The 26,496-nt window shown below is 47.4% G+C and overlaps 1 protein-coding gene across 3 annotated transcripts in view; it reads right to left on the bottom strand.

Annotated features, from left to right (window-relative positions):
• CAP1 (cyclase associated actin cytoskeleton regulatory protein 1) overlaps positions 1-21,195 on the bottom strand; it is a 28,701-nt gene extending 7,506 nt beyond the window's left edge. Inside the window, exons 1-6 of one of the 3 annotated variants that reach the window (XM_066638170.1) lie at positions 21,101-21,195; positions 6,432-6,553; positions 5,741-5,841; positions 2,981-3,058; positions 1,317-1,460; positions 121-206 (exon numbers count right to left, since the gene is read on the bottom strand). In XM_066638170.1, the coding sequence (XP_066494267.1) occupies positions 121-206; positions 1,317-1,460; positions 2,981-3,058; positions 5,741-5,841; positions 6,432-6,543 (521 nt within the window). In that variant the 5' untranslated portion in view covers positions 6,544-6,553; positions 21,101-21,195. Of the gene's footprint in view, positions 1-120; positions 207-1,316; positions 1,461-2,980; positions 3,059-5,740; positions 5,842-6,431; positions 6,554-21,029; positions 21,081-21,100 lie in introns of those variants that run through there. The other 2 variants (XM_066638171.1, XM_066638172.1) reach the window with 2 other exon arrangements.
• Between the last annotated feature and the right edge of the window lie 5,301 nt (positions 21,196-26,496).

Below are 26,496 nucleotides of genomic sequence, written 5' to 3'. Positions count from 1 at the left end.
TGAAGACGCTTTAGGAAAAGGTTAATCAACTTAGGCAGCCCAAAAGCAGCATCAACCACTTCCCACGAGAGAACATCTTGGTACTCCATCCACAGATGTTCAGAGCCAAGCAAAACCTACACATCTTTGTATTCCTTGAGGACCCGATTGCTATAGAACATGGCCGCATCAGTCATCTCCTTCACATAAGGGCCTGGTTTAGGGGCCTATAAGGAAAGAAGCAGCATCAGAATTCAAGTTCTCTAATTTAACCATGGCAGCATCCTGATCCCAAAACATTTCATTTGAAAGTACAGCAAGTCTTCACTGAAAGTTGTTCCATTATGAAGTTGATGAGAAAAAAATCAATTCCTGGCCACGGTCACTGTGTGTACAGTTTCAACATAACATTCTCCCCATGTCTGTGTGGATTTTCTCCAGCCCAGAAAGCTCACATTCATTTCAATGTTTATAATATTAGAAGTGTTTGGGGCCTCTCTTAAAAGTTTGGCAATGCTTTGTGACCAGAAATATGCTGCAGGGACTTAACTCTGGCTTACATTTATCAATTAGCCAATGGTAAAATTGGTTTCATTACAAGTCATTACACTTAAAGTTGCAGTCTCCAAGAACACACTGACAACTTTAAGCAAGGACTTTGCTATAGATCCCACAGACGCCATGACTCAGGCTCAAGATATTACCCTGTCTAAAATAAATTAGGGATGGGCAGAAGAAAACTGCCAGAATGATTTGAGACACCCCAGACATAGAAACACAAAGACAAGCAGTAGAGCCTACAATCCAATCTTGGGTCTAAAGACAGAGATATAAGTAACAAGGATCAGAAGAGTCATCAAGTCCTCAAGAGAAAGCAAATGTGAGCCATCTTTACACTATCAATTTATACTTCTATGACACCACTGACATGTGCTGCTCTTTGAGGAATTTGGGAACTGTAGTTTGGAGATGATGCTGAAAAAACTTGATAGCAATTGCTAGTTTCAGTTTACTAAACTATATTTCCCAGAGTTCCCTATGAGGAGTGGCCATTCAATGCATCTTAGTGCACACACACTATGAGGAGCAGAAGTTGTGGGTTTCCCCCATCCCTCCGCCGCCAACTTCCAGAATCAGAATTAAGTGCTTTCACTAGCAGGTGAAAGAGACATAGCAACAAGTACCTGCAGTATTCCTCTCCCTTACTTGTGTGTGCACACAGACAGCTAGCAGGAGCTCTAGGGCCAGGGGTACAGGAGGAGCTTAAGCCTCCTTGAAAAGGGCCGCCCACCTTTTGGAGGTTCTTGGGTGGAAAAGTCTCACTTCCGAGTCCTTACCATGGCAACCCAGCCTAGTGCTGGGATACTCTCGCTAACCGTCGAGAGGTGGTTGAACAGCTTGCTGCCACGGTTCTTCTCCCGGAAGTTCTGAACCACCTGGATCTTCTCCGATATAGGCTTCAGCAGGGAAGAGAAGTTATTCTGCAACAGAAGAAAATTTACTGCTCAAAACCAAATTGTGCGCGATTGTAGCATGCAGCTCCTTACTTCATATTATTCTTGTATGCCCAGGACTGCACCCAGACAAAGCTGCAGGGAGATGTAGCTGCAGTTTTGACTTACTAAGCAATGCAAGCTCTGCATTTTTAGTGCCATCGCCCCACAAAGGGTATACTAGGAAACTTATGTGACAGTTGAAATGCTTGCAAAAGTTGGAAAGTTCTGGGAATCCAAAAGGACCCACCCACAGGCAAGGCATAATAATAATTATCCCAATTTTTTATCCCAATTTTCCCTCCACCCAAAGAAGCTTATACAAAAAAAATCATAAAACCACATTTAAAACAGTTGTGACAATATACCATTAAAACAGCCCAAAGCAGCGATTTTTAACCAGTGTGCTATGGCACATTGGTGTGCCGTGAATGGCCCACAGGCATGCTACGGGAGTTTGGGTCATTTAATTAGTAAGGCCATAAGGGGGATGCCAGCCCCCACCGGCAGCGCAGTGGGCCTTCTCAATTGTCAAAAAATTGATGATGTGCTTTGACAATTTTAGTGCCTTCTCAGTGTGCCATGAGATGAAAAGTGTTGAAAATCACTGACCTAAAACATTAAAAACGACTTTAAAAGAACAATACATTACAATAAAACTTCATTCCGAAACCCAGCCTGAAGTCAGATTGAAAGGTATCCAGGTACCCATGGTATATCTCAATGAGTCACTGTTCTGGCTCTGCTACTGTTTCAAGGCCCAATCCTATCCAAGTTTCCAGTGCAGCCGTGCCACAATGGGGCTTGTGCTGCATCCTGTGGTGGGGAGACACTCACAGAGGCCTCCTCGAAGTGAGGGAACAATTGTTCCCTCACCTTGGGGCTGCACTGCAGCTGCACCAGTGTTGGAAAGTTGTGTAGGACTGGGCCCTCAGTCAGCCTCTAACCAGGGCAGGTAATTCTGACCCTTCTGTGAATCAGATGCCATATTTACCCTCCGACACAGAAGCAACAGAATTGCTTGTCTGCTGTATGTCTACAGGAGTCACTGCTCTGGGCTTGCCTGCCTTCAACTGGGAGGCATACCAAGAATGGCGATTCATGCAAAAACACCACATAGGGATGCTTCAGAGGGTTACTTTTAAAGCCTTATGCAGTTTCAGCTTTGGGTATTCCAGGGGCTGCCTTCTGCTAAATGAGATTACCTGCCTGTTAAGATAAGGGGAGGCTCGGTACCATGTGCAGTCACTGACTGAGATTCGACTTGTGTGCATCTGGAACAGAGCCAGCTCCGTGGCAGTGCCTGCCCCCAGCTACAGAACTCTCTGCCACAGGAGGTCTGCAAATGCCTCCTTACTCCCAATTTTTAAGCAATTGTTGAAGACAAGGAAAAAAGCCTCACTGCAAGCAAAAAGGTAACCATACCCGCAGGCAAGGATTTCTGGAGGCGGGAAGATATGGCAGGCTTAACGACAAGCCTGACTTAAGAGTATTTTCCCCACACTTACTGCTGCTGGTTGCTGGCACTGAGATGCTGTCACTAGGAGCGCCCTCTCTGTCATCAACCCTGCATGGACCATCTCAGCCTGGGGAGAGAGGGGGAGGGAAGAGTGCATTTGTTAACTGCATATATTGTGGAATGGTACTATGACAACAAAGAAACACTGGGTATATACAAGAGAGGACTGGGGTAGGCACAGCTGGGCTACCATCAATTCTGTCTTAATTGTCACTGCCATCCATCAAAGCTGAAAGTCACAGCAAGTGGGACCTGAACGCAACGACAAAGCTCTCCAGCTTTTGGGATAAGATTAAACAGGATTTCATTGTATCCTGAAGGTTTCCTCTTCCTTTCAGAGGTGACCCTTCCTCAAGAAGAAAGAAATCTTAGAATACAATCAGGATACAGTAAATGCAGTTATGATCAGGGTGTGGTTCCTCAGGGCATTTTGCACATGTAGACCTTGAAACCCACTCCTCCCCATCAGAATGTTTTGACCAGTTCTAGTTCAGCAGGACAACACACCATCTTCCACTGATCTCTAAAGAATTTGGGGGAATTCTAAGCAACACAAGCAGTGAGCGGCTCCAGAGCAACACAGCACAGCACCTGGGAATTCACAGGAGAGAGGCAAAGCCTTCCCACACCCCAAGATCCATCTTTATCCCAGCCATAGCTGACCTCTGTCACAGCTCCACAGTGATACCATTAATTTTATCTTAATTGTTACTGTCCCTTTAGAGGAGTCGCTTATCCCCAGCATCTCCACCACAAGGGTAACTTTGGTGGCTGCTGTAAGAATTACTGAGGCTATGTGAAGCTCTTTGAACATCTTTAAGTCCTATCCACATGCAAAACATTTATTGCTATTAACACACAAGGATTTTAATCTCGAACTTTGTATGCAAACTCAAAGTTGGTATGTCCATCTTTGGTGGTATAAACACAAAGACAGACAGCTGTTCAAGATAAGAATGAGAGGAAGAGCTGATGGCTGAGAAGGGGTCAAAAGTAGCTTTAAAGACTAGACTGGGGAAGAAAGGAGAAGTAGGAGTGATAAGAGTCTCAAGACTTAATAAAGACAACATTTGCGAAATATTTGCACCAGGGTTCTTGAGGCTTATTGGTGAAGAAAAAGGAAGCAGCAGGAGGCTCTTAGCACAGCAATTTTTAACTGATGGAGCCCAGTGGTTGAACAATATCTGAAAAACTCTTCCAGGTTCTGCAGCACTGTGCTTAGGGCAACTATCTGTGTTAAACTGTTAACATCTGGAGGAGGAGGAGGGACAAACAAACAATTTGTTAATCCCAGACAGTTGCCCTAAAAACAGTACTACAGAATCCAGAAGCGACATCACAAGAGGCGAAGACCATAGAATGCTGTAAAAAAAAAATGTTCAAAATCACTGCTCTTGCAGAAAAGGACAAACAGAACTAGGTGCAGAAGTAAACTAGGTGTTAGATATGGAGTTCGATGCATTTCATCACAAAAGGCCTGGGGCGGTCTTTTTCGGACAAGGATAACCCACTGTTATAAAGTTGTGGCTTAAACCCCTAGTTCAAAAGTCACTTCAGCTGTTGGGTCACAGGATAACCACAAGCATATCACTCCTCTCACAGCCCCTGTTGGAACTAAGGGGGAATGTGCTGGCCTGCCAAGAGGATCATAAGATGTGCTGCGATTACACATGTGAAGTGTTCCGAACTCATGAAGCTGGCTTAACAAATGCCGAGCATGACTGCAATGGAGTTAATGGGTGCTTGGCAAAACAAGCCGCATCTTGCTCTGCAGTGCCCAGCAGCCTGTCCTAAATCCCCTGACACCCTGCGGCTATCAACTTATAGAATAATTCATGTGAAGTGGAACATACTCTCAGACTGGAAATACAGTATTTTTGTCCAGATTGCTAAAAGGGGGCTGTGGTTCAGCCACTGCAGTCGGTATATGCAGGATTTTTAAGTCAGGGAATGGGATAATGCAGCAGTTCCCAAACATTTTAACATTGGGACCCACCTAATTAAAATGTTTATCAGCCACCCGAGCCTCTGTGGCTTTAAGGATGATTGGGAAGCAGTGCTTGCCCCAAGTAGCAGGTTGTTTAACTCCTGGTGCACATAGCCTAATCCACCCTGTCAGTTTCACAAACCACCAAAAACTGGGTCATGATCCACTGGTGGACCACAGACCCACAGTTTGGGAACCACTAATGTAATGGTATGGGAGTTGTACTTAGACCTGGAAGATCCAGGTCCAATCCCCACTCAGCCATGGAACTTCCCAGGTGATCTTGGGAGAGTCACTCTCTGAGCCTCAACTACCTCACAGGGTTGTTGCGAGGACAAAAGGAGGGGAGGAACCATGTACACTATCCTGAGGTGCCTGGAAGTAGGGTAATAATAAGTAGGGCAATAGTAAGCGATCAGGAAGTGAGTGGGAATCACAGGCAATCTCTACCATACAACCCTTGATTTACTCAAGCAAACACAGGGGAGGGGATCACAGTTCAATGACAAAGCACCCATGTTGCATGCAGGCATTGGGCTCAATCCCTGGCATCCCCAAGGAGGGCTGGGAAAGAGCCCCATCTGAAGCGCTCAGGTGCTACTGCTAGTCAGAACAGGCGATACTGAGCTACGTCGACCAAGGGCATGACTCAGAGGGCAGCATCCTATGTGCACGGGTTCCCAGCTGCAGCCAGATGCTGTTCAGTCTAGATTTTAAGTGACGCAACCTGTGCTCTCCTAGAGGAGGAAGGCAAATCCTTACATGTGTTTGGACATCGCTGCCAATTTCTCTGCTTTTCTTCATGTATTCGGCTACTGCTCCGGCCAAGAGTGAGTCAAAAGCTTGCACGTACTCAGCTACTCCTGCAGGGAGGAAGAGAAAAAAAGGATGAGGAGAACTGAGACACAGCAGATGGACGGCCTGAAGCATTTGCAAGTCATCCTCTTCCCCACCACCACCCACATATTTGCAGGGGGCCAGTTCTATATGAATCAGGCCCATTGGCACCACAGATTTGGTTCCAAGGACATTTTTGCTTAAAAAAGAAGCAGCTTGATGCCAAAGAAAAAGCATACAGGGGCAGCTGTTAGCAAAAGAATGAATGCAGCTCCCACGTTTTTGTTCTGGTGACTGGGAAAGAGTGCAATTCACTTCCCCTTCCTTATATGGCCAACCTGTTTTATGGCAAGCCAGTGAGGTGTGCCCTGACGTGCTGAGTAGGAGAACCTGAAGCTGTTCCCCAGGAATATAAAGAGACTATGAGAACATGAAGCCGTCAGGTCAGTCCACTGGTTCATCTAGCTCAGATCTACATACAGCACCTAGAGAGCCACTGCCCCACCCCAGTGTGTCCCTACTGGGAAATGCTTTCAGAGATTGGCCCTGGGATTGGCCCTTCTACACGCCAAGCTTGTAGTTTGCCCCCCCCCAACAGTCAGCCCAGAGATATTACCTTTTGAGGGACCATCTCCACCACCGCCACAGGTGCCAGGACCATGAGACATCCCCTCTAAGCGACCCACAGCCTTCTCTAGGCGCTCCACTAGAGACTGCAGTTCTGTCATTTTTCACCACCTGTCAAGTTAGGCCAGTCATTAGAAGGAAAGCTGGTGGGACCAATATTGCTGCAGATTACATCCAAGGATGGGGTTATACTGATTAGAGTGCAGATCTCAGAATGAAGCCAAGAATGAAGGCTTGAAAGCTAGATGTTGACCAATTCTCTCCTGCGCTTTTGGCAAGACCACCCTGCCAGGAATAAGCTCAGCAGACACAGCCCCCCCCCCCCCAGTTCCCACAGTCACAAACTAAGATAAACTAGGGTTTCCTTTCTTGGTGCTCTTATCGAACTTGGGGTACTGTATTGTGCCACAGCCCCAAGATAAGGACTCTGCCCCAATGTTCTGGTTCCAAATACACAATGAACTTCCCAACAATCAGGCATATGCATTGTTCTGTAGCTCTCAACCCCAGATATTTACTACAGAGTACGCTCATCTGCAAACCAGCACCCCCACCTCAACTGAGTTTAGCCTACAATGTTTTTTTAACCCCATCACTCAGCTTTAGATATTATGCCAACACCCTCCTTTACCCATTCACAAATGCTCTAACCAGCAGTCACATGAGTTGTGCAACAGGTTCACAGTTCACACCTCCCACACTGGAAACGATACATCTGTGCTATACCATGGCTGTGGGCTTTCTTTGTTACCCATATACATGGATTCTTCTTGTCCTTTCATTCCGACAGTGCTAAACACCATCGGGGGATGAAAGGACAAGAATGATCCACGTACTACATCTGCACTAACAGTAACCATGGTTAGTTCAACCAGTTTGAATCATGATTAGCATTAACCTTGGCATCAACAGCAGCAAGGGAAAGGAGGATTGCTTTGGAAGCATGGAAGAAGGAATGCCAATGCCCATGCCCACATTCCGCTCCTGTTAAAAGCACTGCGCCCACACTGGGCTATTATGGAGTGATGGCACTTGCAGAAGATGCTCTGGCTGGGGTCTGTGACCTCCCTGTCTCCTGCATTAAGAAAGCGCAGATGCTAAGATGGGCCCTAAAAACACATGACAGTCCCTCAAAATTCTTCCCATGCTGCTTCTGTGTCAACTGCTTACTGTCATGCAACAGAGAAGCAACCCAAAGAAATTCTCTTTTGTCCAAAGCCTCAAAAATATAGCTCCAGACCAGTTCAGAGTGGGATTAACTGGCTGCCAGGCAGAGGAAGCCCAATTGACTGGTTACCACAGGGATACAAGATTTGAGACTAATCCTACTGGCTGCCCAGGACTGCTGCAGTGCTCCTTGGCTCCCCCAACAAGCGGACGACGGAGCCAGCAAGCTTACCTGCAGCCAATTCCTTGGAAGGCGAGAGCCCGGCCTTCTAAGCAAAGCAGCCCTGCCACTGCAGCAGTTGAGTTAGTAGGCCGGTGCCAAGACCAGCAGCCGCCCAAGTTAAGGAACAATAATCACCCTGTCCAAGCCTTTCCAGGGGACTTTTGTTTTCCAAGGAACGCCAAAGACGAAGAAGGGATTTGGGCATGTGAGCTGCCTCCCTCAGAGCAGTACAAAGCCAACCATTGGCCTCCTGAATGGGAGACTATTGGAGTTCACTCCCTCCCCAAGTTAAGACTGTGGGAATGCAGTGGGAGGGGGGGGGAGACACACAATTGCCTGGCCAGCTACTTTTTAATTATGAAAGTTATTTGCAGAATGAATCACAGCAAACAGTTGGAAAAATGAATTGCAGCTCAAGGCCAGAAACAGAATCTCCTTATACTGCCTGAAGCTCAGAAATAAGGAAGGTCATGCGCTCACTGCAGGCAGTGGATGCAGCCCAGGGGCACACAAAGCTTCCTCAACCATGTATTGAGTTATTTTTTTTTTATGTAAACTGCTTTGTGAACTACTCCTGTTGAACAGCAATACATGTTCTTAACAGCTATATGCCAGGCTTCTTGGCATTTTGAATCCAGGCAGATGCAATTAACTGCACAGATGTGTGGCAGTGCCTATGCAGCTTTTCTGTGGGCAGCACAGCCAACAAGTCAATACAGAGCACTTGCACTTTGGGGCTGAGCCACACTTGCCTGCAGTGGCATTGAGCACAGCTTGCCCCGTGCTGTAATTCTAAACAGGAACCATGCAGGGAGGGCCAGAGCCAAAGCCCCTTCCAACCAGCTGGTGTAGAGAGCATGCAATGCCTGTGTGGAAATGAATTGTGCTCACTGGCTCCTCCCATGTGGTTTCACACTGAACATTCTTGCAGCAGAGATGCACTGTATGGAACTGGCCTCATCATCTGGGGGGAGAGTGTGACCTGGCACTTAAAGGCTTAACACTACGGGGTACGTAGCCACAACCCAAAGTGCAACACATAAAGAGGTCAGTTGTGAACATGGTAAGTATAGCTTTTATCAACATGGATTCATTTGCACCTTCTGTGGGGAGGGGAGAAGAGAGGTCTGTCCCATGGGGCCAAAGGGCAGCAACAGGGACCTGCATGCAAAAGGTTCCAGGCAAGCGGGAAAAGACTCCTTTCCGAAACCCCTGAAGAACCACTGGCAGTCATGAAGGCAACACAGAACTAAACAGGTTCGCTGAACAGCCTGACTCTCTATAAAGGCAGCTTTCTGTGTTCACCACTCTGCTATTTTAGGCATTATCTGAAGACCCAGAAGGAAACAACTGATGCCTCAGAAGGGTGTCTAACGCAATGTTCTGCTCCCACTCACTGCAAACGTTGGCGAAAGAACCATTTCCTTCCTGTTAGAGGCTTCTCAACTTCCCTTTGCAGAGAGGTGAACAGAAGCTATAGTGGAAGGGCTGCCAACTCAGCCGGGGCTCCACATCATCCCAGCCCCACGTCAATGAGCACCAGCTTGCAAGCAATCCCGCTGCTTGCACACTGAACAAAGGGGAAAGGCCGAGTCTTAGGACTGCAAGAATGAAATGCCTCTTCTGCAGCAGTAACCCAGGGAATCTCTCCAGGAAGCAAAGAGATGAAATTTTCTTTGGAGTTTCTCTCATCTTACTGGAGACCAGGAAACTATGAGCCTGATGAAGTTTCCAGAAGCAACCTTTTCTTCATAGCAGACAGGAAGGAGCCCCAGAGTGCATTGCTAAAAAGGGGGGGAAGGTGGCAGTACAGCTTTCTCCCTTAGTCCAGAACCTGGAAAGCTGAGAACAGCCACAGTTAAACTGGGAACACCAGTAAGGTAGTTCTGGCAATACTGCAACTTCTATCATCTGCCTCTCTCTGTTAGGACCTCTGAACTTTAAAACAGTTCAGTCTGCAAGTCAGTTCACCATAATTACTAGACTAGCTATTTATACTGGCTCGCCTAGTGTTGGATGGTTTGGAAAGAGGAAAACCACCCCTACCTCTTTCCGTTTACAACAGCTTTGCCCATTGTAGGTGACCAGGCAAATGGTATAGCAGCCACAAGATCTCAAACCAACCAGTCATCTCCCAGCAGGAACCACACACATCCTGTTCTTCCTCCACATGGGATGGCAATCCTGCAAACATGCTCACACCCCTCCTTGCTTTATGCGGTACAACGGAATCATCAGCAACATAATTTTTAGGTTGGTTTGTTTATGGTTTGGACTAGACCAGCTGGAGCATTATGCAGTTGAGAATTCACACAGAATCCAACACTTCTATGCTGTGTCCTGCTGATTTATATGCATGAAGCTGAGAGTGGTCAGTTTCAGGGCAGCTGCACATAGGCCAACATGAACAGACTGGCATGGCTTATGCATTGCCACAGAAGCTGTTGCATGGAGCACAAGGCCTTCAATGGCACCCTCCAGCTCCACACATTATGTATGTGCATGTAGTGAACTTGATCCACCTTCATAATCTTGCTCAGTCCTAAAGCAAATTGGGTGACCAGTCGTGCTCTCTGTTATTACCTAATTCACAGGATCTTTGCAAGGATAAAAGTAAGGTAACACTAAGAAGGGTTCAGTCTTCAACAAGTGGATTGGGACTCAACCTCAAGTGGGCTGCGCTGCCGTTTTGCTTTTCAGGCTTGGGTCTGCACAGGAGCCAGGGCAAGAGGAGGTAAATCCTGCCAGAGATTTTGGAGGGGTTGCTTTGACCAAGCAAGTGTCCTAACCTTTGGTGCTCTCCTGCCAGTCTCCCATCTGCAATAGCACATCCCCTGCTTCGCCTCTTTTTCCTCTCCCTTTTAGAAGTACAGAAGTGTAGTTGGCAAGGATGCACAACAGAGCCTTTTTGAGAAATGTGGCCTGTGGAACTCCCACTGATGCTAGACTAGCTCCTCGACTGCCACGTTCTAACATATTTGTCAAAGGCCTTCCCTGTTAAGTTGGCATGGTGTAAGTCTTTGGCTGGTACACTGTTTATGGTTCATCAGAATTCTATATTGTCAGGTTATCTGATTTTTAAATGGTCTATTTTTATTGCATAAGCCGACTTGATTGTTCCTTTAATGGGATGGAAAGGCTGGAAACAAATATTTTAAATAAATAAAACTGAGTAAACCCTGTTGCCCTGCCACTCTCTCTGCCATTTCCTCTCCTCCCAACTCTCCTGGAAGGAAATATAGAGGCAGAATGCAGCATACCACCCAGTGGGACTGGAAAAGACAAGGAATCCTTCACAGCTGGGCTTTGCCAATGGGTGCCTGGACTCCCAGTCCTAGATGGGTCATTGATGAAAGCAGCCCTGAAGACAGGCAAGGGCCAAATTTCCGAACTCCCACTCACCCAGTTGCCAAAGAGAAACAAGTATTGCCTCCACGCAAGGAAGTATGCCTCCCCATGAGCACAACTAACAACAAAAAAAGAAGTTTCCCACATTATTTTCATCCAGAAGCAACTAAAATAGATTTGTGTGGGCCTGGCAACCCAGTAATTTTCGCAGAACAGTAGCTTGTCACATTCAGTGGCTGAAACTTTTTGGTTGAGCTACTGAACTTGGGCAACCACAGGGGCAAAAACAGGGATCAAAGGCCCCAGAATCAACCCACCCTGGCTGCAGCAGGATCCCCCCTCCCTGTCAGCAAAGCTTCATGAAAAGAGGATTAGACACAGCCATGTGCCAAAACTCTTTTAGTACCCATATTTTGCTAGCAGGCAGCTGAGCAGTGGCTATCAGAGTTCATAAAAGCATCCAAGGGGGTAGAGTAGGATTAGGGCAATAACCAGTTCTGTGTTTGCAGAGGTCACTGCTGAGGATAGAAAGATAATAAACACCAAGGCTAAGAGTATGGGAGAAAAATGCAACTGAAGGCATTTGTCAAGGGTCTTTCCTTGTATGCAGACTCTTGCCAGCTTCTGAAAATGCACTGCATAGAATAACTCTTGCAATGATTTCTGGTTAATGAAACACAGACGAAGATGCCATTCTGCACCACTGAGCCCCACAGGATTAGAGCCCCATTACCCTCTGCCCAAATGCATTTCATATATAGGGATTACTTGTGATCTGGAAACTCAATGCAGAACAGCTACTAACGTGTCACTAATGTGACAAGCTGTTGCAGGCCTGGCTACGGTGGAATGTTGGGCCTCTTCAGAAGCAGGCTGCTCGGAAAATGGGTTCCGGAACATCAGGAAGCCGGCCCCCGCCTCTAGGATGCTGCATTTCCCCGGTTTCCCCTTGTATCCCAACAGGGAAAACTCACCTCACGCAGAGTGCATCTGAACACAGTTCTCAGACTACAGCTGATGACAAGCTGAGGAGTTGCCCTAATGCTCAGAAGCATCTGTCCTGCACTCAGCTTAATTGCTAGCACTTGCATCCCTCACTGGAGGCCAAGACATTTGAAAACGCATACCCACACAATTCATTAGAGCCATATATTGTGTTAGCTAGTGGAGCTGTTGTTCTAACCCTGATTAAGATCGCAAGCATACAGGGAAACTACTGCTTACTAGGAGAGCCAATCCAAGCCTCAGGAGAGAACTGTATGCAGAGAAACTGCCTTCACTGGGGCTTCTTCAGTGTAAGTGCAACACTTCCTCATGGTTACTACTACTTCACTTCAAAGGACAGTTTTCCATCCTAGCTTGAGGCCAGTCCTTAACCACAGTTTAGATCAGGAGCGTCCAAATTTTTTGACAGGAAGGCCACATCATCTCTCTGGCACTGTGTCGGGGGCCAGGAAAAAAAAAGAATTTAATTTACATTTAAATTTTGAATAAATGTACATAAATTAATATATTAGAGATGGCACCTGCATGACTGAATGAAGGTCTTGCAATTGTTCATGGCCTATAAAAGGTCTTGCACAAAGCAAGGCCGGTCTTTCCTTTGCTGTCGCTTCACAGAGATGGAACAGCAAGCAGTGGAGGGAGCCCTCAGCCCACAGCTCATGCAAGAGGTTGAACAGGCACCCTCATGCTGCAAGCAGTCACATGGGGCCAGCGTGGGCTCCAGCAGGTCTCCAGAGGCTCATTGGAGACTGGGGCTCCTGAGGGCTGCAAATGGCCTCCAGGGCGAGATTTGGGCACCCCTGGTTTAGATGGTCAGGCATAAGAAAAAAGATGGTTAAGAATCAGGTTTGCACAAGGTCCAGGTAACTCTTACTGACTCCTCCCCTCCCCCATTTTATTCTTCTCTCCCCTTAACAGAAGAGTTAAGCTTCCATTCAAGACAACTACCAAATTACACGCCAGGCTGTCCTTCAAGTACTCTTTGATTCCTACAAGGGCTGATTAATGACTAACTTTTTAGAAGAGATTCTCTTGTTACTGCAAGCAGTTCAGACTAGCAATGCCTCCTGCAAGAATTTGAAAACCTGGGGGAGGGTTAGGCAAGTCAGATTCTATCTCCCCCAGCACAGCTTCTAGAAGAGGTACTTTAAGAGGCTTGCAAGCTGCACTGCTAGAACTTTCAGGAAGATAACCAACAGGAGCAAAGAAGTTCAGCAGCATTCTAGCCCTCAAGGCAGTGATTGTCAACTGGTGTGCTCTACCACAAGTAGTATGCTGCAAAAGGTCCATAGGTGTAGTGAGAAATCTTATGAGTTGCATGGCTCCATTTATAGGGTAACTAACTGTAATAAAGAATTGTCTGCCCCACTTCCTCCTTTGGCTCTGCAGAGAGGAGACTGGCTCTGCCTGAAGAGGAAAAGGGACACGTGCCCTAGAAACATAGCCACAGGAGGAGTCTCCCAGAAGTGACAGCCCAAGAGGCAAAGGTCATAGAGATCAGTGTGCCACAAGAAGCCATAGAAAATTACTGCCTTAAGGGCAAGAAAATCATCGCTTCAACATACATGCGCTGCAACCACACCCTTCCACTGCCACCGGCTCCTCCCACTCAAGTGCTCCAGATCAGCTGTGACTTGGCACACAGTCAACCTGGTGCCCTCTGAGCAAGGTCCACCCAAACATACCTTGATCCAGAAAGAGAAACCCCAGCCACGATTAAGTAGCAAGAAATGACTCTGGAGAAATAGGAGGAATGTAACAAGAAGCTGATGCATGCAGACAGAAGCAACCACGTTTCAACGCCACAAGTATGGCATTACTTGATCACGACTCGATTACTTGCCCCTGCAGCCTCAAAGACATATGCCTAGCGGAGCTGGCACCAGGAGCCTGCATCCAGTCCCTAAATAAGATATTCGGGAAGCCCTTATCTTGTTAGTTGACACCTGTAGCTTTCTTTCCAGCATACCTGGTCAATCCCCTCCCATGACCACAGCTAACAAAAAGTCCAAAATCCTACTGAGAATAAACCATTGATTAGGTAACACATAGCAACCGCCAACTGTTTGAGGCCAAGCAAAGAGAAGGTGCAACACGAACCGTTACTACGAACAATCAATCACCACACCTGAACAACAAACTGGAGTTGTCCTCTGGAGAGTGGAGCAGCCACCATGTGCCACCTGCCATGTGTTGCCACCACACTCCCAAGGTGTCTGCCCCAGCTACATTTGCAGGATATGGGCAGGACTGAATATGCCCTGCAATTCTATACCGAATGCAAGAATTCAGGCCCTCAGCAACTTCAGCTTTTTAAAAAGCTGGTATAAAGTTTCTAGACCTTCTGGTTTCAAAGACAGGCTTTAAAATAAGTCTGATGAATTCACAGAAGCCAGAAGGATTGAATAAGCTAGGACTGAATAAGGATTGAATCCAGCGGCCTGGGACAGGGAAGGGAAGGGGTGGGAGTGTACTGCAGAGATTCTTCCCAAAGCAGAATTCTGCAAAATAGGAGAATATGAGCAAGTGTGCCTGACCTAAGCCAGCCGTGGGATTCAGTTTTTCGTGGTGTAGAAAATAAGACGCAGCTTTCCATGAGTCACTCCAGCACAGGACATGTTTATCTCAACAACTGTATGAAGGGTCACCACCACAGGGATGTGGCAGAGAGCGCAGGCACCTGGTTTTGCAAGGGTACACCCCAAGTTACACTGAACTGATACCTTATATACTTTGTGCCCTCAAGAATATCCCTCTGGGGTAGGTTGCTAGGATTCCCCTTTCATGGATGGGGGGCCCTAGAGGGGGTTTTCATGCATTTGGTAAGCAAGCCATTTACCCTCAAGACTGCAACACAGGAGGATACAAAGCAAAAATGGGCACTTGATGCCAACAGTCTCAGCTTCCCAGGAAAGGCTTTTGTGAGGAAAATGGAGTCTTTTCAAGCTCATTTGAGAAAACGTTGCTGAAGGCTCCCGATTTTGTTTTTGGCTTACTGAGCACACTTGCAAACAGGTCACTACCTATCTGCCAATGCATATCTATGTTCCTCATTGATGTGCCAACTCATGAGTAAGGAGAGTCAAGATACCGCAAGGTTTCAAGAGCCTTCTCTGTATGGTTGCCCCAAAAAGGTTGTTATGCACCACAGGAAAATCAAGAACATGGCTATTCCGCTAATGGGTGGGAAGAGTGGGTCCCACCCACGGGAAGAGCCACTGCTCCATGGCTGAGCATATGCAAGCAGTTCTCGGTTCAGTCCCTAGCAGCACCTCCAAATGGAAGCATGGCTGGGAAAGGCAAGACCTCACCAGAGCTCCCATCAGCCAGTGTAAACAACACTGAGCTTGGCTGACCAACAGCCAGAGTCCATATAAGGCAGCTTCATTTATAAGGCAGAGTCCATTTATAAGGCTGTTGCCAAGTAAAGGGCTGGGCAAAGTTACCTATTCCCAAGGGTAAGACTCTGCCAAGAACAAGGTATGTCCAGCCTGGAGAAGAGATGGCTGAGAGGGGATTATGATAGCCAAATCGTAGGCTGTCCTATGGAAGAAGGAAAAACTGTCTTCTCAACTGCCTCGGAGAGTAGAACTAGATCCAATGGGTACAAATTGCAGGAGAGTCTGGTTGGACACCAGGAAGAAATTTTTGAAGGTCAGGGCAGTTTGACAGTGGTACAGATTGCCGAGTGAGGTGGTGGATTCCCCCTCAAAGGAGATCTTCAAGCAGACTCAACAGGCACCTGCTGGAGATGCTCTAGGTAGGAGAATTTCCTAGTAAAGGAAGGAGGTTGGACTAGATGACCTTCTGGTACACTTCCAACTCTATGGTTTTAAGTTCTTCTCAGCAAGCCCCAATGACTTAAATGAGACCTACACATGAATAAGTGTCACACACAACACCACTGATGTAAATGAGGCTTTGTAAAGTCTCTCTCTCACACACACACAGTCCCTTGGGGGTAGCCTTGCCAGCCTACTGCAAGCAGTTAGTTCAGCATAAGATTTTCTAGAGCAGTGGTTCTCACACATTTAGCACCAGGACCCACTTTTTAGAATGAGAATCTGTCAGGACCCACCAGAAGTGATGTCATGACCTAAAGTGACACCATCAAGCAGGAAAATTTTTAAAAATCCTGCACTGAAATCCTAACCACACTTACCCAGGAATAAATCCCATTTACCATCAGTGATAAAAGAATATAAATAGTAGCTTGTTAAAAGTACAGGTCTGTAACATTTCCCTAAATGCAGTTACATCCCAAGGTAGCATCAAGTCTAATATAGTAAAAATAAAATAATGAAATGAATGGGGACCCACCTGAAATTGGCTCACAATCCACCTAGTGGGTCCCTTTCCACAATTTGAGAAACACTGTTCTAGAGAACAGTCCACATCAACAATGCAATTCTGCAGATACAGCTGCATCTACTTTGGCTTCACTACTTCTACTACTGCTTCTACTACTCTTCACTTGGGGACTGGATCTGAAGACTTTAAAGCCAGACTCTTAATGTAAAGGGAGAGTTTGGATGAGGGATTTGAGGGCAGAGCACAAATATTGTGCCAGGGAGCAGATTAATTTCAAGGAGACTTGGACAAGAAGAGTTCTTAACCCATTTTTGCCCAGCCCAAATGTGTATGAGTTTGGTCCTTGTTGCGTATATTCAATTGTTGCGTATATTCAACATTGTTCAGAAGTGGCTTAAAAAAAGAAAGCTGTACTCTGAGAGTGACAAAATATGTCACCATTACTGAAATAATCATTTGTTCATCACTACATTTGTACTCTGCTCACTCTAGTGAGTTTAGTACAGCAGACTTTCACTTTAACTCAACAACTTTGTCAGGTAGGCCAGGCTGAGAGACATCGTATGTCTTGTATGTCCCCATGAGCTATTTAATTCACTGTTTAATTCTTAACATTTAATTCTGCGTAATATGCCCCATGCTCAACAAACAAGCCCTCCAATTACAAAATAAGAAGTAGTAAATGTAAAACGTGCACATTACAGAATGGGTTACAGGCAACCTAAACATAAAATGTTTCGGCCACTATGGCAATCTAAAGGTTTCCCTAAAAAGATGGTCTTAGCCAGTCTCCTAAAACTTGGGAGAGATTTGACCAGGTGCATTTGCTGGGGGGAAAATTCCCAATTGCAGGGCTCTGATGCAGCAAAGGTGGCCCAAGGCCTGGAAAACCTCCTTGGCGATTAAGCAGACCCCCAGCTGCTCTCACAACATGGTAGGTTATCTCAAGCCAGGTTTCTGGAGTCCAAGCCAAGCACTCTGAGCAGCATCTCCAAGGTGAGACTGCAGATCCATCAATAACTCTACTTGTCACTCTGAGAGCAAAGTTATTGCTATCTGCCAACCATTAATCCAGTAAGTTGTCAGACAGGCCCAAACCTCTATTTCCTGCCTTAATGGAGCGCATCTGTAAGTAAAGTTCTCCATATTAAGCTCTGTGCAGCAAGATAAGTGCATCTGGGAGTAGTTACTGCTTCTCATGCAGCTAACCAAGCAGCTCGCACTCGGCTGTGTTATATCTAGTGAAAAGCATTAACAAACACCAAGTGCGCTGATGTTCGTGCTAACTGTTGGAAGCATGCAGCTCATGCAACTGATGACTCAGTACAGCAGGGTCCAAAAGTTCCTGAATAAATGGGATACATGACATTTGAAAAGCGAAGCATCTTTGGTGCCAGAGTGATGCAGAACAGACAAAACTGCAGTCTCCTTCGACCAGGAGAAGGGGGTTTCTATTTTAAAGTGCCAGAGTTCTGCTGAGGCTCTGATTGAAGGCTCTGTGTGTGCAGCAGTGGGTATGCAGCTCCTGCCTTAGTGAGGGCAATTCAATAGAAACTTATTGCTACCTATTTTGCAGAAACACAAAACAGCTGCCTAACAAGGCCAAACTAAGGACAAGCAGTACCGTTCACAACAGCCACTGTGCCTCTAAGTTCATCAGAGAGGAATGAAGGCAACCTTTCCCTCCTTGCTGCCCCAGCATCTGGTACAGAGGTTTGGTTTACTGCCTCCGAACCTGGAGGTTGCCCATTTAGCTATCACAGCTCAACAATTTAGCAGACCCATCCTCCATTTGTCTAACTCAGTGGTTCTCACACATTTAGCATCAGGACAGAAGGAGAATCTGTCGGGACCCACCAGAAGTGATGTCATGACCAGAAGTGACATCAGCAAGCAGGAAAATTTTTAACTATCCTAGGCTGCGATCCTACCCACACTTACCCAGGAGTAAGTTTCCTTTACTTTCTTTGTTAAAGAAAGAAAAGAACAGGTCTATAACATTTCCCCAAACGCAGTCATAAGCCATGGTAGCATCAAGTTTAATATATTAAAAATAAAATATTAAAATGAATGGGGACCCACCTGAAATTGTCTCGCAACCCACCTAGTGGGTCCCGATCCACAGTTTGAGAAACACTGGTAACTGTTTCTAAAGTCATCCAAGGGCCATCACCACATTTCACAAAATAATGCTTCCATATGCAAATCCAGCACCTACAGCCAATCCACAGATGAGCACATCAAACTGCTGGGTACTGAGTCAGACAGTTCTGCAGCTCTCCAGGAATTCAGATAAGGTTCTTTCCTACCTCTGCCTGGGAATGCCAAGGTTAAGGGGCCACATGCAAGGTACCTGGGCTATCACTGAGCTATGGCCCCACTGGATGACTCCACCCACATTTCACTGGAGGATGGACAGACAGGACACCACACCTTTAGTCAATTGCCTCTGTGCCATTCATTATCTGCTCCTTTCTCCTCTAATCTAACTGAACTCAGAAAACAGAGGTCAGCACTGATTACTCCACCTTGCTAGAAACCTACTATTCATGCTCTGCAAAGTAGATGAGCATGAAGATCTCTTCCTAGGAAGGAATTGGTTCCCCGTCATTCCCACCCAAGTATGCACAGACACACCCTCCACGGCAACCCAGAGTTTGAAGTTAAGTCTGCCCCTAACTGCTATTATCATACTGTCCCCAAATTTCTCCTATACAAAGATCAACTATACCCCAAACCTCCTTCTGCCACATTACTTGGGCATAAGTGTGAGGTAGAAATCATAGAATGAATAAGTCAATTGCAGCCCTAGTCCTTCCAAAGTTTCTCATGGAACCAAAAGGGACCTCTCCATGCCCACCAGCTGCTACCTTCATGCCCAGCTTAATTCGCTCACCTGCAACAATATCTTCAAGCTCACAGTTTAACATGTACAGAATCTGTATAGACCAGTTCAGGGCTGCAGATGCAAAGATAAACTCTTTGTGCCCACTGCTAACTTTCCCCATCTAGATTAAACACAGCCCAGTGCTAGCAAGGAGGTCTGTTTCCTTATCTTAGGATCAGACAGTCTTGTTGTTGTTTTTTTTTTGTATTCCTAGCCCTTCAGAGTTCCCACTGCATTCACACAGATGCTTTGCTGCTCCACATGAGATCTGCTACACCAAGCTTTAACTACACACTCTTCCCACTGCAACAGTCCACATGTAGGATAAGTACTTTTCTCTCCATCCCCTACATCACACTCCCTCCAAAAGTGGACAAGAAGATGCCTTGAACATCCTTACTCAACTGAGCATCCCCATCCTCTCCCCCCACACACATATGCACTCTAGTCAAGTAAATTTACTAAAAGTGGCGGCTGCTCAGATTCCAAAGCTAAATAAGACAAACAATGGACTAGATAAATAATTCCAGTACCAAAAAGCCAAAGCCACATTCCCCCATCCACCCACCCCCAGAGAAAGCCTTACACAGAGCAAAATGCCCCCCCCCCCCGATCTTGTGCACCAAAGCTCTATGGACAACCAAGCAACTGAGGCTGCAATCCCACACATGCTCACCTGGAAGAGTCAGCCTCACTGAAAATAGATGGAGACTTAAGGCCCAATCCCACCCAACTTTCCAGTGCTGATGCAGCCATGCCAATGGGGCACGCACTGCAACACGAAGAAATGGGACAGTCAAAGGCTTCCTCAAAGTAAGGGCATGCTTGTTCCCTTACCCTGGGGCTTCGTTGCAGCTGCACAGGTACTGGAAAGCAGGACAGAATTGGGTCCTGACTACCAAGTGCACATGCATAGGACTGCACTATTCTTTTTTTGAATTCATGTAGAATGTCAAGACTTTTTTTTTAAAGTGGCTACAACAAATGTTGTTCTGTTGGTCTCCAACAGAAATGGGAGGCAGTTCTATATCTCCCAATGCCTGACAGAGGAATCCTAGTACAGGGATCTTATTTATTTTTATTATTTTTCCCCCACATTTTTATACCGCCCTTCCTCCAAAGAGCTCAGGGCGGTTTACACAGCTGCTCCTCCCCTCTTTCTTGTCCTCACAACAACCCTGTGAGGTAGGTGAGGCTGAGAGAAAGTGACTGGCCCAAGGTCACCCAGGAAGCTTTGTGGCTGAGAGGGGATTTGAACCTGGATCATCCAGGTCTAAGTCCACCTCCCAAACCACTACACCACCCTGGCTCTCTTTGCACAGCCCTTTCCCTCCACTGGGGAGCCACTCCTGAAGCCTACCCCCCCCACACTCCAAGGCCAGGCAAAAGGAGGGGGGAAGCCTGCCCCCCACACCCCAAGGCCAGGCAAAGGGAGGGGGGAAGCCTGCCCCCCCACACCCCAAGGCCAGGCAAAGGGAGGGGGGGAAGCCTGCCCCCCCCACACCCCAAGGCCAGGCAAAAGGAGGGGGGGAAGCCTGCCCCGCAGAACAGGACTGCCACTCCGAGGCCCCCTAGCCGCCAAGCGTCCCCCGCCGTGCCCTGAGGGTTCAGGCTCGCTGGCCTCCACAGCCCTGCCCCCCCCCCACCTGAGGCACACCACCGACCCGGGAAGGCGAGCGCTGCCACCGCGGTCTCTCCCTCGCTCCGCGGCACTCACCGCTGCCCAGCGCGCCCGGCTGCTCCACTTCCGCCTGGAGACGCCCAGCCACCCTCCCCGCTCCACTTCCGGCCGCGACCGGAAGTACGCCTGAAGAAAGCCCGGCGGCGCGAGTGCAGAAGAAGCGCTGGGCTCGAGGCGGGGGTGAGGGAGGGGCAGGCTACGCCCCTTTGCTCCTCCGGGAGGGCGGGGGAGCGACGGAGCCTGCTGATTGGATGGTGCCAAAGGGGGCGTGGCTGAGGACAAAGGGGAGTGGCTTGGAGCAGGCTCCTGGGAAGGGCGGGGCCAGGAGTGGTGCAGCTTTTCTAGCTCTGGAGCTTGGGGGTAGGAGAAGCTGCACCTGCTGAACTTCTCCCAGGGGCAGGGGGAAGAGGCTCATGGGAGTTCAACTGGTGCAGCTTTTCCAGCTCTGGGGGTTTGAGGTGGGAGAAGCTGCACTTCTGAACTTCTCCCAGGGGAGGGGGGGAAAGGGGCTTGCAGAAATTCAACTGGTGCAGCTTTTCCAGCTCTGGGGTTTTGGGGTGGGTAAAGCTGCACCTGCAGAACTTCTGCATATCATGCAAACTGTTAAAGTGTTGAAAGGTTGAGGCTCTGTTCGTGTGGTCCTGCATTGCAGTCACAGTTGTGCCTGTTTACTGGCATTATGAAACATGCAGTAAAATTTCATTAATGTTGTTATCTTCCAGGGGTGGTTTTACTGATGCACATAGCTTTGTCAATTTTTGATTGGGGTTATTGTTTTAAGAGGGGTTACACCCTGGCCTTGGGTGTGGTATTCCTTTTTTTTTTTTTAATTAAGAGAATGGTGTTTTATGCACTTTGAAAGACAGTGCAGCTAAGTAAATATAATCACAGGTCGCAAACAAAACAAAGCAAGAGGCTGAAACAGCTGGATCAATAGTTACAAGCCCAGGGTGACCAGTGAAGGATACAATGCCTGCACCTTTAAGCACTGTATGGAAGGGGGAATTTGGGGCAGGTGCAGCTCAACATGGAAGGGTTTAAAAAGCTGCACCTGTCAAAATTCCCTCTTCTATACAGTGGTTAAAGGTGCAGGCACTCTGTTCTCCATTGTATCTGGTCAGCCTATAACAGGGCCAGAATACCTTATTCCCTTAGCTTAGGCGGGTGCCTGAGCAAATCAGAATCTACTCATCTTTAAAACAAAATGTAGCAGAGAACTGGTGTCCTCCCAGATGTTTATTTGCAGGCTAATCCTCTCAGGATTATTCTGTGGATAAGCGTTGCCCAGCATTTTGTTTGCTAAACAAAATTCCTCTTTCCCTGTTTCATTGAGATTCTTCTACGCCACCTGCAAAGTGTAGGTTGGATGAGATGGGCTCTGACCACAGGTTACGTAGTGGAGCCCTGGGCATTTCTATAAAAAGCCCACCAGTGGTGCCAGGGGAAAGGGCAGGAGTAAGAGTATTGCCACTTTTGGGAGGAAAGCTAACAAAATGGGTGTGTCCATAAGAGGGCCCAGGCACCCAACCATACCAGGAGACAATGGGGATCTACTGTTGCTGGTGCCACCTCCTACCTTGGAAAGCCAGGCCCTCAGGGATGCTTTCTGGGCAACAGTGGGGCAGACCAGCAGCAGACTGTCTTATTCCCCTGATGCCAATTTATAATTCCTGGATGATTTTGACATCAAAGTTGCATTGGGACCAGGTCATCTGAGGATTCATAAACAGCACCAGGGGAAGAAAGAGGATGGTCCAGTCCTGCCCCCAGCTCCCCACTGCCTTCCAGCTAGTGGGTGGGCAGGCACTGTGCGTAGGCTTCCCTACTGGACCCTGTGATGCAGAAGGGCGATTGCTTTACCCCTTCTGAATCATAAAGCCATTACTTGAAAAGATGCCTCTCTGCCCAGGTAGCAGCGGTTGAAAATAGATCCAGGGATCCCTGGTCAGCAACTCGATTCTTAGGGCTACTTTCCAGGGCTGATGGGGATGGATCACCTAAGCCCAACTTCCCCCCCTAAAGTGGTCAATGGCAAGTCCTGCGGCCACAGATGCCACTCTGTCCTTGCCTTTCCATACCCTTGGATTAATCAGTAGATGGGGGCAACAAGAGCCCCTGAAGGGCCACTCTTGGACCAGGGGCTTCCAGTTGCTGCTTACACAATAAATTTTGACTGGTGCAAAGGATTTTAGTTCTTTTAAGAAGGGCTCTTCTCCATTTTGTTTGCAAAATAAGTTTTTAATAACTGAATGGAGAAGATTTTTGGCACAATCCAACACATGATTACTCAAAAGTAAGCCCCAATATCTTCAGTGGGACTTACTCCCAGGTAAGAAGTGTATAGGATTGCAGTCTTTCTCTCCCTTTATGCCAGGCACAATCTTTGCTGGTCTGCAACACTGGCTGACTTCTCACCTCTCCCTGTCAGTCCTCCTCTACCATCCTCCAAAAACCATCAGCAGTTTGGAAATGCTTTTTTTAACCAAAACTGATTGTGTCTATAAAAAAACCATGCTGGGGCTGCTGCTGGGACACGTTGACAAGAGGAAAAGGAGACACCCCAGCAGGGCTGGCCGGTGTTACCACCACTTCCTGCCTTGTCCGTTTTTTTTTTACCATAGATGGTAACATCTCAGAGTCAGAGCTTGTGCTTTCCCAACCACGTGGAAAGTGAAAACACACACAGGCGTAATCCTGGCCTGGAGCTCTTAAAATTATCTGACTACCCAGAAGTCAGCTCTCTTTCTGTAATTCTTGAACTTCAGAAAGGAGGCGAAGGGAAGGGATTTGTTTAGTTGCTAGGAAGGAATGAAACACAGCATGGGTATTTGTGAGTGCGCACAAGCGAAGGAGGTTGAACTGCTGAACTGAGGGCACAATCCTAACCAACTTTCCAGCGCTGATGCTGCCATGCCTACCGGGTGTGTGCTGCATCTTGAGGTGGGAGGGCAGTCATGGAGGCTGCCTCAAGGTAAGGGAATGTTTGTTCCCTTACCAAGAGGCTGAATTGCAGCTGCGCTAGCACTGGAAAGTTGGTTAGGACTGGGCCCTGTATGTCTTGTAGATTGTGTGAACAGGTGGTTTAGAAAACCATAAGACTGGAAGGTCAGAAGGTCCTCAAGGTCGATCCCCTGATCCCAAGCTAGCTCCAACCCTCTATACTCAGACTCCTTGGAAAATAATTGTACCAGAACCAGAATGGTGAAGTGGTTCAAGAGTTGGATGTAGACCTGGAAGATCCAGGTTCAAATCTCTGCTCAGCCATGAAGCTTCCTGGATGACCTTTGATCAGTCTCTCTCTCTCAGCCTCACCTACCTCACAGGGTTGTTGTAAAGGACAAAAGGAGAGAAGGGACTATGTATATGACCCTGATCTCCTTGGAGGAAGGGCAGTGTAAAAATGTGTATAAATAAAATATTCTTTTTGGATTTCTTTTTGTCATTCTTGGCTGCTGATAACTGGGCCGTTAGTGGGTGAAGGAGTCACTGTGATAAACTGCTGTGAGGTGGAGGCCAGGTGCCAAGAATGAATAACAACCTGGCTGATTTGTGGCTGCTCCTGCTAGAAGCTCAGAAGGCAGTAGCTAGAGAGGGTGCAAAGCACTAAGTTTTGCAGAGAGCCTCACCGCAGTGTTCAAACGGCCCCTTCCCCTTCAGAGCCATTCCAGGCAAGGAGGAAATGGAGGCAAAAAGTGACACACCATTCAGTGCCCTGGCTGTCACAGCAAGCAAAAAGTGGCCACGTCCATGAGCCACTGGCTGGAGGATACCCACTGGTGTTGCTAAGTCAGCTGGGGGTGGGTGGGAAGGAAGAGGGGTTAGTGTAGCAGGGCAGGGAAGGGAAGGAACAGGACAGTTCTGGGGTGGGGAGGAGGGCAGATCAAGGATGGGAAGGGGCTGGTATTGGCCACAGTGGTGCCACCAATATCTATTTTCCTTCCCAGTCTCAATCCCCCAACCCAGGTTCACTCAGACTTGTACCAATGCAAGAGCTGGTGCAAGTCTGCAGGCCAGCGCAGGCTTACCTCAAGGCAAGGGAACAAATGTTCCCTTATGTCGAGGAGGCCTCCAGGGCTGAAACTTCTGTTTGTGTGTGTTTGTGTGTGTATAAGTGTGTGAGAGAGAAAGACCTGCCCCAAGGGATCAGTCCATGCAATCATAGTTCTGACCACAGCATGCCACAATCAGGAGTGTGAAGTCCACCAAGAATAGAGTGAGTGAGCCAAGCTACATATTACAGGGAAAGCCAAGAAAAAATAGCTAATCAGACTTGAAAAAAAATTCCTTCAAGCACCAACAGCCTTGAACGTTAAGCAGAACCCACCCACTGAAATCTCAGGTAGAGGGAATAGGTTACCAGAACACACAATTTAAATTACCAGTCACTTGGTGTTCATATTCATAAACACAGCTGATATTCTTCAGATACAAATATGTTTCAGGCTGCTGGCAGAGATTCCCCCTCTCCCCAACTGTTGATTGTTAAAATGGGGAGGGGGAATACTGTTCCCCCCTTACCCGATATTGTGCCAGCCTCCATTCCTCCCACTCTCCAATGTTCTAGCACCAAAGGGGATTCAACCAATGCAATACCATATGTATGGGGGAGGATAGGAAGATGACATTACACAACCTCCAGATAAGCCCTGTCAAATCAACTGCAAGACATGTTCCCTCTCACAAAATGACATCCTCCCTCAATCTCTCCCTGTGGCCCCTCCAGAAGGTTGCTGGCCTGCTCTGTCCGTTACTAAGATATTGTCATCAATACCTTGCAGCAGTGAGATTTCGACAAATGGGCGTTCAAAAGGCCCTTCTATCCTTTTTTGCACTCAATGGAGGGCTTTCAACTTTCATTTGGTACCCAGGACCTCGCTCAATGCCATGAATAGGGGCTTTTAATGCCCCCGGGCTATTGTGTGCATGTCTCCGTGCCTACCGAGTGTCGCTATCAATGTCGCTCTTGCAAGCCGAACACTCGTAATCTTTATCAGCACTCCTCACGTGGAGCCCTGTTGCCATTGATGTTTGTTCTCAAGATCTTTGTTGTCCCAATTCCTGGCATTTCCTTTTTGAGGATGATCTGTACTGGAGTTATCAGTCATTCCTTTGTTTCGGAAATCCTAGCCGGGCGAGACAAAATTGTACCTGCCAATTTTGTCAGAGTATTTGCACCTGGTTTTAGAGGGCCTTCGAAAGCAGGGATTGTGATTGAACCTGTAAAATACTTTCCCAATGTGCAGTGAGAGTTTATGACAAATTCACCTTCTGAACAGCGTCAGAACAGGGCCTCCTGGTGCCTGAGGCAGTGTACCCAACACTGCCTCCTCCCAGAGCCTATGAGGCTGCCATGCTCAAATGGAACAGCATCCTTGGGCATCCTTAGAGGGGCAATGAATGGATGAGTCTGCAGCCCATCTGTCCACCACCCT

This window comes from Tiliqua scincoides, chromosome 10 (genome assembly GCF_035046505.1).
Source record: "Tiliqua scincoides isolate rTilSci1 chromosome 10, rTilSci1.hap2, whole genome shotgun sequence".
NCBI classification, from domain to species: domain Eukaryota; kingdom Metazoa; phylum Chordata; class Lepidosauria; order Squamata; family Scincidae; genus Tiliqua; species Tiliqua scincoides.
Note: the sequence above shows the minus strand (reverse complement) of the source record. Positions and strands in the feature narration are given on the sequence as shown.